The sequence below is a fragment of the Dermacentor silvarum genome, chromosome 7 (genome assembly GCF_013339745.2).
Source record: "Dermacentor silvarum isolate Dsil-2018 chromosome 7, BIME_Dsil_1.4, whole genome shotgun sequence".
NCBI lineage: Eukaryota > Metazoa > Arthropoda > Arachnida > Ixodida > Ixodidae > Dermacentor > Dermacentor silvarum.
In genome coordinates, this window is record NC_051160.1 from 59,157,088 (window position 1) to 59,171,319 (window position 14,232).

Sequence of the window (14,232 nt, forward strand, 5' to 3'; positions counted from 1 at the left end):
TTTCGTGGTCGTCGGTAGGGCAGGGTTTATTCGTATCAACCGACGCGGGCCGAAAATCAATTCGTAACATCCGTTCTCTAGCACGTTGCAAAGTAATAGGACTCGGCCAGGACCACAGAAAAATTCGTATCATCCGGAAATTTGTATTAGCCCTGATCGGTATCATCGAGATTCTACTGTAGCAGCTGCAGTTGAACCAACTTTTAATGATCCCAGATATAACAATTTATCAGTTATAGCGACCACATTTCGCTGCATTAACGATTTTCCGACACTGCCTATTGAAACTGCACCCAGATATAACGAACATTTTCAGCAGTGCCGTACTTTTACAACGAATACTTTAAAGCCGGGTGCAGTGAAAGGAGGGCACACGAAGTTCCGAAGCACGAAATTGCGACTGAAGTGGGCACACGGCAGCATGCCCCTCGTTACAGTCCAACAGCGACGAAGATACGACCACCGAGATGAACGATCACTGCGCACGAATTTCAGAAGCTGCGAGGAATGTCACTCGCTTTCAACCAAGCTTGGGTAGGCTTTAGGTCGAGCCAGAACGGCGGCCATGGCCCCCGTGGTAGCATGCGCCAGTGCTGTCGTGGAGGCCATGACGGCGGCACTTCAGTTTTGCACTGTTCTCTGTGCAGCATAGCGTGTAGTCTCGGATGTCACGATAGTAGCACTCCCGTTTAGAGTCGGCAGACGTTACTACGTACAGTGTTATCAGGAGAACGCGGTTCGTCGACGCTTTGTTTACATTGTCAATAAAATTGCGATGGCATTCTACCTTTCGAACTTAATTTTTTTTTTATCAAAGTGACATAGAAAGCAAGGCCTGTGCAAAATGCCGGCTTGTTGCAGCAGTTCTAGCCTACTAGAATGCTTCGCTATCGCTCCGAATCCACTTATTTCCCGCTGATAGTAAAATATATAACAAGCCTCAAAGAAAAAATGGCGGCCGCTGCGCTCGTAGTTTCGAAATGGCAGGTGATCGGAACCAGCCGGGCTTCATTCTGAAAGAGCTAAAAACACTGCATTGTACTCTTTAGATGACATTTTTAACGAAAACTTTGAGCTAGATGCGGAAGAGGGCCGGTAACAAAAAATTAGATACTAAACATATGATTTTCGGATCAAAGTGGTGTCGTCGTAACTGCCGCGGCCAGCTTCAGTGTCGTTATATTTATGCGTTTTGAAGGGCGAGACCACATATAACAAACTACTGATACAAAGACCACTTTTCACGGAACTATTGAATTTGCTATAAATGGTTCAACTGTATTTGATTTGAGAATTGAATCGAGTAAAACAGTAGTTACCTCATTATTTGAAAGTTTTGAAAATTTGCACATGCCTTATACAGTCGAACCCGGATATATCAAATCGGCATATACCAAATTATTGTGTATAATGAACAGCAGCAAAATCAACTTGAAAATTTTTCTATACAATTTTTGTTTTACATATCGAAATACCTATACAGTGCAGTCCACTTATAACGATATCAAGAAGCACGAAATATTCGATCGTTGTAACCGATTATCGCTATATCTGAGCTGCCGTTAAAAAACGAAAGAAAAAAAAAAGCTGCCGCATATACCTTATAGTCCCGAAATCAAATTTGCCACTTGCGATAAAAATCGACGTTGTTGAAAGTAGGCTGTAAAAAATAAAATGTTTATACTTGTAAATAGCATCTCACACGTTAGGCGGCCTGAAATAGTCAGAAATCTGCACTTGCTTTCGCGGAAGTTTCACATTCACAACTGCGATGTGCATCGCGCCCAGCTGCTGCACGAACACTGGGGGCTATAATTTAGCGTGCACGAAATCAATGAACAACTCGAACCCGCCGTGGTTGCTCAGTGGCTATGGTGTTGGGCTGCTGAGCACGAGGTCGCGGGATCGAATCCCAGCCATGGCGGCCGCATTTCGATGGGGGCGAAATGCAAAAACACCCGTGTACTTAGATTTAGGTGCACGTTAAAGAACCCCAGGTGGTCCAAATTTCTGGAGTCCCCCACTACAGTGTGCCTCATAATCATATCGTGGTTTTGGCACGTAAAACCCCATAATTAATGAGCAACTCGATCGACGACATTGCACTTTGGTTGAACATCGGGGTCGGTGTCAAAGACGGGCCATTGTCAATCTCGTCGTCACTGCCGCTGCTGTCATCACACAATGCCGCCGTCTGTCGCAACAACAATCGCCCCGTCGGAGATCTCTTTGCAGAACGAGGCAGCACTATCTGCACTCAGGAACTCCTCCATCGAAGCACCACCTGTTTCATCGTCAGTAGCGACGTGCTCCCAGAGTTCAGTAATGTCAGCTGCTTCGACTGTGTTGGGAAAACCCATGGTAGTTTTTCGTTAATTGGCATGGCCACTGCTTCTAGCCTTCATGATCGTGGCGCTCCCAGATTTCATAATCAATCGTCGATATCATCGACTGCGTGAGTTCGTACTTCGAGTCTTGCAAAATTTGCTGCTTCATTTCAGTCGTAGGACACAGCTTTGCGCTTCGTCGGTGCACCTTCTGCTGCTTCCGCGGCGCATTTCCGCACTCACTGAGAGAGAGAGGAAAATTGTAAAGGGAGTGCAGGTGCCGCTTGCTTACGCTTTCTTGCTTTTTTTTTTTCTCCTCTTCTATGGACGCTCAAACTACTACTGGCAACGTGGACGCGAAGCGGCTGGCGCCATCTTGTGCACGCTGCGCCAACTTGCAATGCTCTCCGTTGCTTACGCAATCGGTGCGGTGCGCAAGCGGGGCGCGCTGGGCGGTAGTGGCGGCTGATACGAACTCGTGCAGGCAAACTTTTCGCCCCGTCTCGCTTAAGGGCAACTTAGGAACGCAAATTTCACGATTATTCTGCATGAAAAACTCCGCCCACAAGCAAAATTTCGATCGTTATATCTGATATACGGTGAATAACATGTCATTATATATGTTTTTTTTTTCTTATAGCCCAATGCGTAAGTTGATACTCTTAAGTCGACTCATTGTTATAAATGACATATTGTTATATGTGGTATCGTTATAAGTGGACTGCACTGTATATCAAACTTTTTTCTGCTCCCCTTCAGATTCGATATATCCGGGTTCGGCTGTATGTAGTTTATTATCGCAAGAATGCCAAAATGTGCTTGTTGCATTTACAGTCGACTCCCGATAATGCAAAGTCGCTTAATTGGAATTTTCAGTTAATTAGAAGTAAAGGAGTGGTCCCATCAGTTTTATATGCAGCACTACGGAAAACATTTCTCGATAATTCGAAGTTAAAATCTCATAATATTGGTTAATTAGAAGTTATTTTTCAATTGAGAGCCTCGAGGCTACCGTAACTTTTCAATAAAATGCTAAATTTTTCACATGCCAAAACAGCTACTTGACCGCGTTGGTTTCGTCGCCATCGCTGCTGCCTGCAACGCACTGTTATCGCCATCACCGCTGTCCGCAGCACCACATCTCTTGAAACGGCAAGATTGTTTAGTGAGCACCGGTGTTTCGTAGGCTTCGTCCAGTGTCTTGTTTTTCGTCGAGTGCAACAGTCGCGTGTTGGGTTAATTACGCGCGTATCTCCACGCTTCTGATTTTTGAGTGTCGTAGTGGCGATGATTGATAATGGCAACTCGCGGTTCTTACTGAACACTTCACCTGGCAACGAAAGTCTTGAAAGAAGTTGACAAAGGAGGCACCGCCAAGCAAGACATCGCACGCAAGTACGGCATTAAGCCTAACACGCTCTCAAACTTTATCAAAAATAAGCTTTCAATATTGGATGCTTTTGAAAATGACAAGTTCAAGATCACGGAAGCGAATGCGCACCGGCGCCTACCCCGAGTTGGAAAATGCATTGCTGATTTGGATCAAAGAAGCTGGCTATAACAAACTTCCCCTCAGTGGTGAGGTCGTCGCAGCGAAAGCCTTATCGCTTGCAGCAATGTTGGATATCAACGATTTTGCTTCGTCGGATGGGTGGCTGACGCGCTTCGAACATCATGACCTGATATTTAAGAGTGTGTGTGTGGAGAAAAAGGGTTTGTCAACCCGGAAACTTGCGCAACATGGAAAGCTGAAAAGCTTCGCGAGTACCTCAGCAAGTATCAGCCGGTTGACATCTTTAACGCAGACGAAACTGCGCTTTTTTACCAGCTGCTACCAGACAAGACCCTGACATTCAAGGACGACGACTGTGCTGGAGGCAAACAGAGTAAAGAAAGGGTGTCGGTTCTGATCGCGGCAAACATGACTGGCACCGAACGATGTCGCCTGCTTGTCATCCGGAAGGCCGCAAAGCCTAGGCATTTTAAAGGCGTAAAGACACTTCCTGTGGACTACGCCTCAAACAGGAAGGCGTGGATGACGTGCGACATTTTCTGAGAGTGGATCACCAAACTTGATCGCAAGTTCACGTCGTCGAACCGCAAGGTGTTGCTCCTTGTGGACCAATGCAGTGCCCACATGAATGTGCCAACCTTGAATGCTATCCATCTTGCATACTTGCCTGCAAACACGACGTCGGTGTTGCAGCCGATGGACCAAGGCATAATAAAAAATGTAAAGGTCCTGTACAGGCAGCATCTCGTTGAGCGCATGATTTTGTGCATGGACAACTCCTCGAAATACGAAGTAAGTGTACTTAGTGCCATCCACATGCTAGCGCGAGCTTGGGGCCGTGTGAAAGATGAGACTATCGCCAACTGCTTCCGGCCTTGTGGTTTCGTGGAAACTTCAGGGGATGGTTCTTGTCCGCCGGGGGAAGTGCAAGTAAGTAAGCTCGACGACGGTAGCTTTGGCGCCGCTCTCGGTGACGTTCGTTTTGAACAGTACGTCACCGTGGACAGCACTGTGAAAACATGCGGTCCACTGACGGACAGCGAAATTGTGCAGATCGTTCGGCCCCATGAATGCATTCATGAAAGCGACGCCGACGCTGACTACGACATCGAAAACGAGCCAGAACCGAGGGCTGCCGATGTAGCTGCGGGTTTTGCTCTCGCGCACCGATTTTTTGTTGGAGCAAGCTACGCCGATGAAGCACTTGGACACGTCTACTGCTTGCAAAACATGCTTGCCGCATTCAGATTCGGCAAGCAGAAGCAGACGAAAATGAATGACTATTTTTCATTAAAGACTTTCCGCTTTGAAATTAATAAAGGTGCCGTTTTTTGTGCTTTTCTTTTAATTGGAAGTTCGTTTAATTGGAACTTTTCGTTTAATTGGAAGTTCGTTTAATTGGACTACAGTCGAGAGTCGACTGTACGTATAGTCTGACTTCATTTCATATTTATTTCCCTTAGTGCCCATACATGAGCTTTACATATGGGTGAAAAAATAACACATAGCACTGAACACAAAAGAATGAAATAAGAAAAGTCTAATATGAATCAATAACAGAACAGCATAGAAAGTTAATACTAATTGCACCCGTTTATAATGAACTCTACAGTCCCGCAAGAAGTGGTTGCTGTGTCGGTAGTTTGTTATACAGTCGAACCGACTTATAACAATCCCAGATGTAATCTCTAAAGATTATAAGGACAACATTTCAGTGCATTTACTTTTTTCCGACCCTCTCCTATGGAAACTGCTTTCATAAATGACAAGCATTTTTTTAAATCGCCTTACAGCTACATAGAAAGATTCGAACCCGGTCACGGTAAAAAGAGGGCACACACGAAGTACAAAATCACAGAAGCGCAACCACGTCAGCGCGAACCTCGCTTCAGTCCAACCATGAAGATGATACGGCCTTCGAGATGAGGGAGTGAATGCCTTGCGTGGATTTCGAAAGCAGCGAAGATATTCACGTGGGATCACGTGTTTTCAAGGCACGCCTCCAAGGTGCAGGCGTGCCGCATACAGCATGATAGCATGGCACGGGACGTGCGCTAGTGCAATATCGGATGCCACGAAGGCGTAACTCTTGTTCTTGGGCAATTGTCCGTGCGCATTACGTCTGTTTGAACGATTAAGAACGACGATCTTTGTCTTTCCAACATGGGAACAACAGCCGCTCAAGCGTTCCTGTCGACACGACCCTATGCAGCCTGAGTTGGCAAGAACACGCTGGCATCACCCAATGTTGCATAGGGTTGGCGGCTACTGCGCTGTTATCTGGAAATCATGGTTCTGCAGTGCTTTGTTTGTGCATTGCCGATTGTTGATATTGGTTTGCGGTGATATTTTACTTTTTGAACATTGCATTTTTTGTTTTCTTCGCCCGAAGCGACATACACTGCGTGGCTAACGTGCAGTCGTAAGGCCAAGACGATGATGTCAGAGGCCTTCGCATAGAATAGCGGCAAGCCACAGTAGTTTCCGAAGTTTACGCTTCCGGCCAACGAGAATGCTTCGCTCTCGTGTGCAGAATACAGTCATGTCCTGCTGGTAGTAAAATATATATCACAAGCTCTCGAATACAAAATGGCGGAAGCGCTTGAAGTTTCGAGATGATAGGTGATCGGAACTGGGCGCCGTACTGAAAGAGCTACAAGATGCCGTATTTCGTTTTTTAGATAATTGTCCCGGTGGAGGAATGCACCGGGAACAAGAATGACACTAAAGATCTGGTTTTCAGACCAAAGTGCTGCCGAATTGTACGAGCAAGAATTGACACTGTAGCTGGTGTCGGCAGTTATGATTCCACATCCTTTTGGTTGGAGGAGTTTCAGTACCTTCATTTTTGTTCCCGGCACTTTTCCCTATCTAACTGCAAGTTTTAGTAAAAAACGTCATCTAAAAAACGAAATGGGGCATTGTAGCCTCTTTGAAACAGCACCCAACCGGTTCCGATTCCCTGCCTTTTCGCTACCACGAGCTCATTTGCCGCCATTTGTTCTTTGAGAGCTTGGGATGTATTTTACTATCAGCGGGACACGAGTGGATTCTGCATAGAATAGCGAAGCATTCTAGTTGGCTGGAAGCGGAAACTACTGTGACATGCTGACATTTCGCAACGGTTTTGCTGTTACGGCTGCAGACAACAAAACAATAGAATTTTCCAACTAATTTTACAGCCTGATTAAACTGCTTTGATGGTGAGAATGTTAAAAAGATTGGTACAGGAAATTGGTGGCGCTAGTTTGAATATATTTTTATACTCGCGGACAACTTTCTGTGACAATGAAGGGAAAGCTATGGGGCGTGGCATCTGCACATTTGTTACTGCACCAATTAGTCTGACAGCACTTGACAGTATTTGTGGTTTCTTGGAGCATATACTGAATCTACGTAGCTTCACGTGCCACGATTTCACATTTGCCAAGACACGGAAGAGAAAGGCAGTAAAATAAGTCAGATTTAACACTCACTGGTGTATTTTGTCTTGTTTAGCTGTTGTAAATAAGGTGTTTGTTTTCTCTTCCCTGGATTAGGGGAAAAATGTGGCACTTTTTTTTTTTCAGAAGAACTCTCTTTTATGCGTGCTTTGCCTTCGTAGCTTTCCCTTCATTGCCCCAGAAAATTGCCCCAAAAGTATAATTGGTGGGCCCACAACATGGGGGCAAGGACACTGCCAATGTAATAATGGTGTGCATTAAAGTGTGATGATAACATGCAGATACTAACAAGAAAGAGCAAGTAAAAAAAAAAATTGGAAACACACTTGGAAACATTTGTCTGCATAATCCTGAGAGGCCACACATGTGCCACTCCTGTGCAGACTTATCATTCTTGTGTTTCTATAAGTGACGATCGGAACAAATAATTTTCTATAACGTGCCCTATTTGAACTTTACTAAAATGAGGTCGGTCATAACAGATTAACCCAATCACAAATGCCATGAAAATGCAGAAAATTACTTTGGCTTCTACCTAGGGACAGCAGTCCAGTCAAGTGTTAGGCCATTGTTACTATGGTTTCTTTGTACAATGGAACCTCATTGTTACGATTCTGCATAATACATTTTTCGGGATGATACGTTTCTTTTTTTCTCTTTTCCCGACAATACAATTTGTTTGCATAGTACGTTGGATGATAAAATTTTTAAAGATACGCTTTATTTTCCGATTCCCAAGAAGATCGTATTGAGATTCCACTGCATATGGGTTTTATAGCAGTAGTTGTATTACACCAAATAAGATTCAACTGAAAAGAACATTAGAGTGTGTGACATATTTTGGACACCTTTTTTTTAATCTCTTGGCAGTAAGCTATTCAATAATGCTGTGTTTTTCTATGAATATTGCTTTTTCAGAGAGCTATTGACGATTGGGTGTTCATGTGCTTCTTTGTGGGCAACGACTTCCTTCCCCACCTTCCATCCTTAGAAATCAGGTGAATACTCCATTTTCACTTTTCAATACCCGGTTTATTGTTTAATGTATTTGTAAAAAAGTCCAAGTATTCGTAATGTCTTCGTAAAAAAGTCTAAGTTATCCTGCAGTCCAAAAAAATGAATTTTGGAGTGTAAAATTATTTCGGTAATTTTTTACAGTGCCATGTTTACACAAGCTTTTTTTCTATGTTATGTTTTACTGAAATATTTGCTTGAAACTTTGGGATGGTCGAGGCCACGGGTAAATCTTTTGTAACCCTTCGTGCAGCCCATCAAGAAGTACAGATCTTGCATGCAACCTTGATTACATTATATTTTGTCAGTTTAGGCTGTGTTGCGTAAAATGTTATGCTTTACATGAGCTTACACCATTTCGTTCAGTAAGTATGCACGCTTTGAAACTAGGTTGGCGTTTCGCGGCAGTTGCCTCCTGATTGCTTGCAAACCCAAGCTCTGATGCTTGTGTGTGTGTGATCTCACACCTGATCTTTAAAGTAGTCTGTGGGTACGAATATATCTAGGGCTAGCTTCCTGCGACGTATAGTTGCCAACCAACTCCATAACGCTAGACCTAACCAACAGCACTTCTGCGTTAGCTGGCGACCAAAGTTGGGGTGTGGTGCAGAGCTGACAAAATGCAGTGGCCATACGGCACTTGGGAGGCCGAGGAATCGCCTTGACAACGAAAGCAAGCACCCTGGATAGCATGGGTGACAGCGTGCATGCCAGCAATATTATTCGTATCCAGAATGTTTTCGACAATGCGCGGGTGAATCAGTCCGAAAACTTGCCTGGCACTTAGGGGTGTGCGAATATTCTAAACTTTCGCATAAGAAACCGAATAGTGACCTCTTCGATTCGATCTTCAAATCGAATATGCACTATTTGTAAACGCTAATATTTTTCGAATACTTTTACAATATTTCAAAACATCAACTGCAACCAATTAAAACATAAAATTGGAGCAAATTAAAGTAACCTAAGTTTTCACCCCCGTGGGCATAGTATAGCCGTATTATAGGCATAAAACATAAGAATTTGCATAGTGGAGCAGGCTCTGTAGTTTAGATAGCCATACTTAACAGGCTATGCAGTGATCATTCGCACTCTATGAAGAGTCCTGTGCATGCAAAGAAACTAGTTCCTTGCTCCTATTCCTCCATTTGTGATTTCAATAAACAATGCTTCATAGCGTACCATGTAATGAAACTTGCTAACTTCAAGAATACTAGGATGTGAATATTGTTTGATATTAATAGTAATAACGACTGTTCATTATTAAACTATTCGATTCGGTTTGCTTCTTGTACTGTTTGATTTGTATTCGATTTGGTCTCAAAAAGTACTATTCGCGAACCCCTAGTGACGCGTGATATGAAGTCCAAAAGTTCAGTCACCATTATACATTTGGTTCTATGGAGTAAGTGGCAGTGCCCCAAGGAAGTTCGAATAATCGAGCAGGTCCGAAAAATTAGGCATAGAACAAAGTCTCAGACATTGTATATAAATGTTGCAAAGGAACGCAGTTATCTTGCCCTGAGGAATACGAACCCCTTTGTCGAAACATTGGCTCCAGGCTGAGGCTTCCCTTGTATACCCACTGTTGATTTCTCGAGCCACCAATCTTCTTGTAACTTTTCTTTTCTTTGGATTATAAGGTAGTGCCGGTAGTGACTGCTTCCTTCATAGTTAGATCCCTCTCATCACATGTTCTCCATCTACAGTGGGATCTCGTTGATACGATCTTCATGGGAACCGGAAAATAAAGCGTATCATCCGAAAATTGTTACATCCAACATATTATCCAACCAAATCGTATTATTGGGGAAAAAAAATGTATCCTGAAAAACAGATTACACAGAATCGTATCAACGAAGTTCCACTGTACTAGTCACATCAGTATTTTGTCCCAGCAGTCATCGTATTGCCCATTGATGCTTTCTGTGTTCCAAACATGTTGCTTTGCTGAAAGAAAAATTTAAAAAAAAATTTAAAAAACTCTCTTCGCAGGGAAGGTGCGATCGACAGACTGGTCAATTTGTACAAGAAAGCGGTACACAGAACTGGGGTACGAAATTGTGTTCCTTGTTGTATTAGGTCATTTGTTTATTCATCTGGTATGTATTTATTTTGCCAGTGCAGCAAAATAGTCGGAAATTGGCAACTAACTACTTGGGTATGAAGTGTAAATGTCACTTGTTTCAGCTTATGCAGATTTTGTACACGTAAAACAATGAATTTCATTTGTAGTCACACTGTTTTCTCAATGCTTCATTGAGGCTTCGTGTTCCAATAGCTTATAGCTAGCGCATAGTTGTATAGATGTTCTTTTATTTCCTTGCTTGTAATTTTTTTATAACAAACACTGAAAACTAAGTGTCAAGTATTATGTAAGGAGGTCATGTTACTTGTAATGTTGGCGCTAGAAATTTCACATTCTGATTTTGAGTTTTGTATTCTAGGGCTACCTAACAGAGAATGGCTATGTTGCTATGAACAGGGTGCAGCTGATTATGTCAGGTAAGCAAAAAAAAACTTTGCATGTTGTCCCCCATTATTGTTGAACTCAGGGAAGCACCAAATAAGTGTGGAAAGGAAAAAATCATAGGTACATAATTACAGTCCGAGCACATTTATTAAAAAAAAAAGCGCAATTATTCTTTAAAAGTAGTCGTTCATGAGTACTTGTTCATTGTGTGGACTTGCTGCGAAAAGATGTCAAAAAACAAGGACAATCGAGGTGGTTGCAATCTCATAGAACTTTGAAACAAAGAAGGTGCAAGAACCAAAGTGATGCAAGTAATGGAAGTAATGTAACTGCATTGGCTGCTAATGCTGCGGTATGCATGGGATGCTAAGCAATTTCTTGCTGCCTTTGCAGGGGCAAGAAATGTTTGTTTTTTTTGGTCGCCAACAATGGGTTCGAAAGACTTATTATGAGAATGCACATCATTTGGACATGTTTCAAATGGCCTACAGTTAAACCTCGATATAACGAACTCTGTAAAATTTGCAATTTGCATCGTTATATCAAAATTTTAGTTATATTGAAATTATACCTTTTATGCAAATAAGTACAGTTGCCGATATATTTTTCTTGCACAGAAGGGGATGCAAAGTTTTCCTAATTATCTGGCTATAGGAAAAAGCAAATTTTAGTGACAACAAAATTAATTTTGTTGAATTTGAGAGTTGGCGACGAAAGATACAGTTTCAGGCCATGTTGCACATCGTCGGTACAAAGGAAGCCAGCCAGGCTTTCGTGTCCACTTAGCCCCCATAGCTGATAGTGTTGCCTGCAGCGGGACGACGCCATCATGAAAAACGCCAGCAGCACGGAGTGAATGCTTCGTCTGCCTTTCGCTTCAACGCATCTCCAAAACTCAAGATCACGCAACCTCCAGTACTAAATGTGCGGGAAGACAGCACATATGATGCCACGCTTCCTCTTTGAACACGCGGCAGTTAGCATCTAAATCTAAAACAGCACGTGGGCTGCGTATGTGACCAGCCGCGGCTGCACTATGAAAAGAGCCAATAGCGTTGGTGGGCCAACTGCTTTCAATGACACTGCATGAAGGCACTGCAAGCAAGCGATTCTTCGCTGTTTTTGACACGAGATTGTAAGTTCCCTACGGCACGCACGGCAGTCATATTTGGATCACCTGTTCATAGCAGCCTCTACGACAGATCGGCAACGTTTTCTTACTGTGTTCAAAAGGTGATTCAGGTGATAAAACATTTTTGTGCATTCAGCCACCACTGTGATCTTGCATTTTTTGAGCACCATTAGTCATCAGAGGGAAAAAAAATGGTATGCTCACCCACTAAAACTTATTGTGCCTTCTTATAATGGCTGCACAATGTGTTAAGCATGCAGTGCATTACTATTAAGGTATTCAATAGTTATCTTGTTACACATTTCTGTGCAGAGCTTGGCGAAGCAGAAGATGAAATCTTCAAGCGCCGTCAACAGAATGAGGTATACAGTGTTCCGTGAATGCTGTTAGGTTCTGTGGGTCAGGCTACATAGTGTACTCGGCTTGCCTAACTGTGACTTGCATCCCAACTTGCAGCTGAACTTCAAGCGGCGGATGAAGGAAAAGAAGAAGAGGATGAAAATGGCAAGTGGGTTTATTATCTCTGTTTGCTGGCTCTCTGAGAAGCTGTAATGGCACAAGTATAAAACGCTGCAAGGAAAAATGTGGCGTTGTTTAACACGCCTAGGCTGCTTAGTGTAACCCGAGTTCCGTTATAATTACGCGGGAACGCTTCAGAAATGTGCCATGGCAGCATTGCCGTTTGAGTGAGTTGCTACGGACCCACTACGTGTTTATAGTAGCACGACAGACAAAAAGGAAGAATGTTATTGTGAAAAAAAGAAGGGGGAGAAAAAAAAAAAACATGACCGAATTGGAGAGCCGCACAGGACAGGTGCTGTTGCTTGAGCTCCTTTCCACTGCTTGGGATATTCACGATGAAAGTCAACGAACTTGCCCCATTCGCCACTTTGCTGCCAAGGATGTGGAAAGAAAACACCACGAGGGCTTGCACACAACTGAACTTTTGTTTGAGAAAGCACGCCGGAAATGGAAACGCTAAAGAAAAGCACTAGATCACCTTAGACTAACAAGGTATTCTTTTAGAACTCTTTATCTTCGTTAATTGGCAGTTTGCTTATTATAAGAGAGAATTAAAGTCGGTTAAATTTGTTGCTCCGAGACCCCAGGGCTGGTACACCAGCGTGACGTCGTTGATTTCAAAATATCTTTTCGTACTTCGGGCCGCTGGGGCTCAGTAAATGTTCTTGAATCTTGCTAAATGTAGTCTTTGTCTCCTTTAAAATGCAATGTTGCCCATCATTGCCAATACAAAGATTAACTAGGCCCGAGCAGATATTGTAAAAATTCATGTCGTCGAGCCGAGCTAGTGCGGGAACTTTAAGGGGGTGGTGCCATGAATCGCTCGTTTCTGCTTCTCTTCTGGCTTACGAAGCCTCTTCTTGCAGCAAAAGTGAGTTCTTCAGTGTTGTAGAAGGGTAATTTACTGATACAGCTTCAGTTAATTTTTTTTTTTCCCCTTTAGTGCCTCTTTAATATAACAGACAGTAATAACAGTGGACCAATCTATCCTAGTAAGTATTGGCGAAAGAGATATGAAGCAGAGGGAAAAAAAAAGACCTCACAAATAGTGCACGGTTCAGCATGCTCCTAGGAAGCTGATATTGGGGCATGATTAATATTCAGTAAGCACTTGTGTATCTTTTTTTCTTCGTCCTCACTGGCCATGCCACCTTTGAATTGTAACTGATTTCTCTGACCAACATCTTGGGTTGGTGTGTGTTATCATAATTTTTCTCTTTATTCTTTGATGGTCACCCGAAAGAAGTGTTGCATGGCTCCTTTAATGCTTAAAGATTGCTCATAGGAACGACCAAATGATTGTAAAGAAAAACATGATGCTTAGTGTGCTTTCTGAGGAAATTCAACATTTAGAGGGCTGAAGAGTGTTTCTCCAGTTTGTATAATGCAGTACTGCATATTGAAAGCAGAATATTTCATAGTCATGTCTACATTGTATCTCATAACTCTGTAGTGAGGATGGTGACCCTTCTAATAGCCTTGTAAATAGCCTTCTAATAGCCAGTCCTTTTAAATGAAAGGGGGAAGTATATACATACCATAAATGTTGTATTTATCTTCTTTATATATAGATATATATATGTGTGTGTGCATGTGTGTGTGTATTTTTTCATAGATAATGTTGCATGTGGCTTGGTGCTCATGTTTCATCAATATTGGCTTTAGGAGGCTGAATCAGAGGCAAGACCTGCATGGACACCAGGTGGACAGTTTGCCCCAATTGTAAGCACTAATGTCTTATGGCATTTTTTTTCTTTCTTTTTTTGTGTCTGGAGGGTTTGCTATGTGGCATTGGCAGCACATATTGA

At 42.8% G+C, this 14,232-nt stretch overlaps 1 protein-coding gene across 1 annotated transcript in view; it reads left to right on the forward strand.

Annotated features, from left to right (window-relative positions):
- The window catches only part of LOC119458087 (5'-3' exoribonuclease 2-like), a 94,201-nt gene that overhangs the window by 43,526 nt on the left and 36,443 nt on the right, over nucleotides 1-14,232 (forward strand). Inside the window, exons 11-16 of the mRNA XM_037719901.2 lie at nucleotides 8,202-8,281; nucleotides 10,293-10,350; nucleotides 10,745-10,802; nucleotides 12,215-12,264; nucleotides 12,359-12,406; nucleotides 14,090-14,146. Coding sequence (XP_037575829.1) covers nucleotides 8,202-8,281; nucleotides 10,293-10,350; nucleotides 10,745-10,802; nucleotides 12,215-12,264; nucleotides 12,359-12,406; nucleotides 14,090-14,146 — 351 coding nt within the window. The remainder of the gene's footprint in view (nucleotides 1-8,201; nucleotides 8,282-10,292; nucleotides 10,351-10,744; nucleotides 10,803-12,214; nucleotides 12,265-12,358; nucleotides 12,407-14,089; nucleotides 14,147-14,232) is intronic.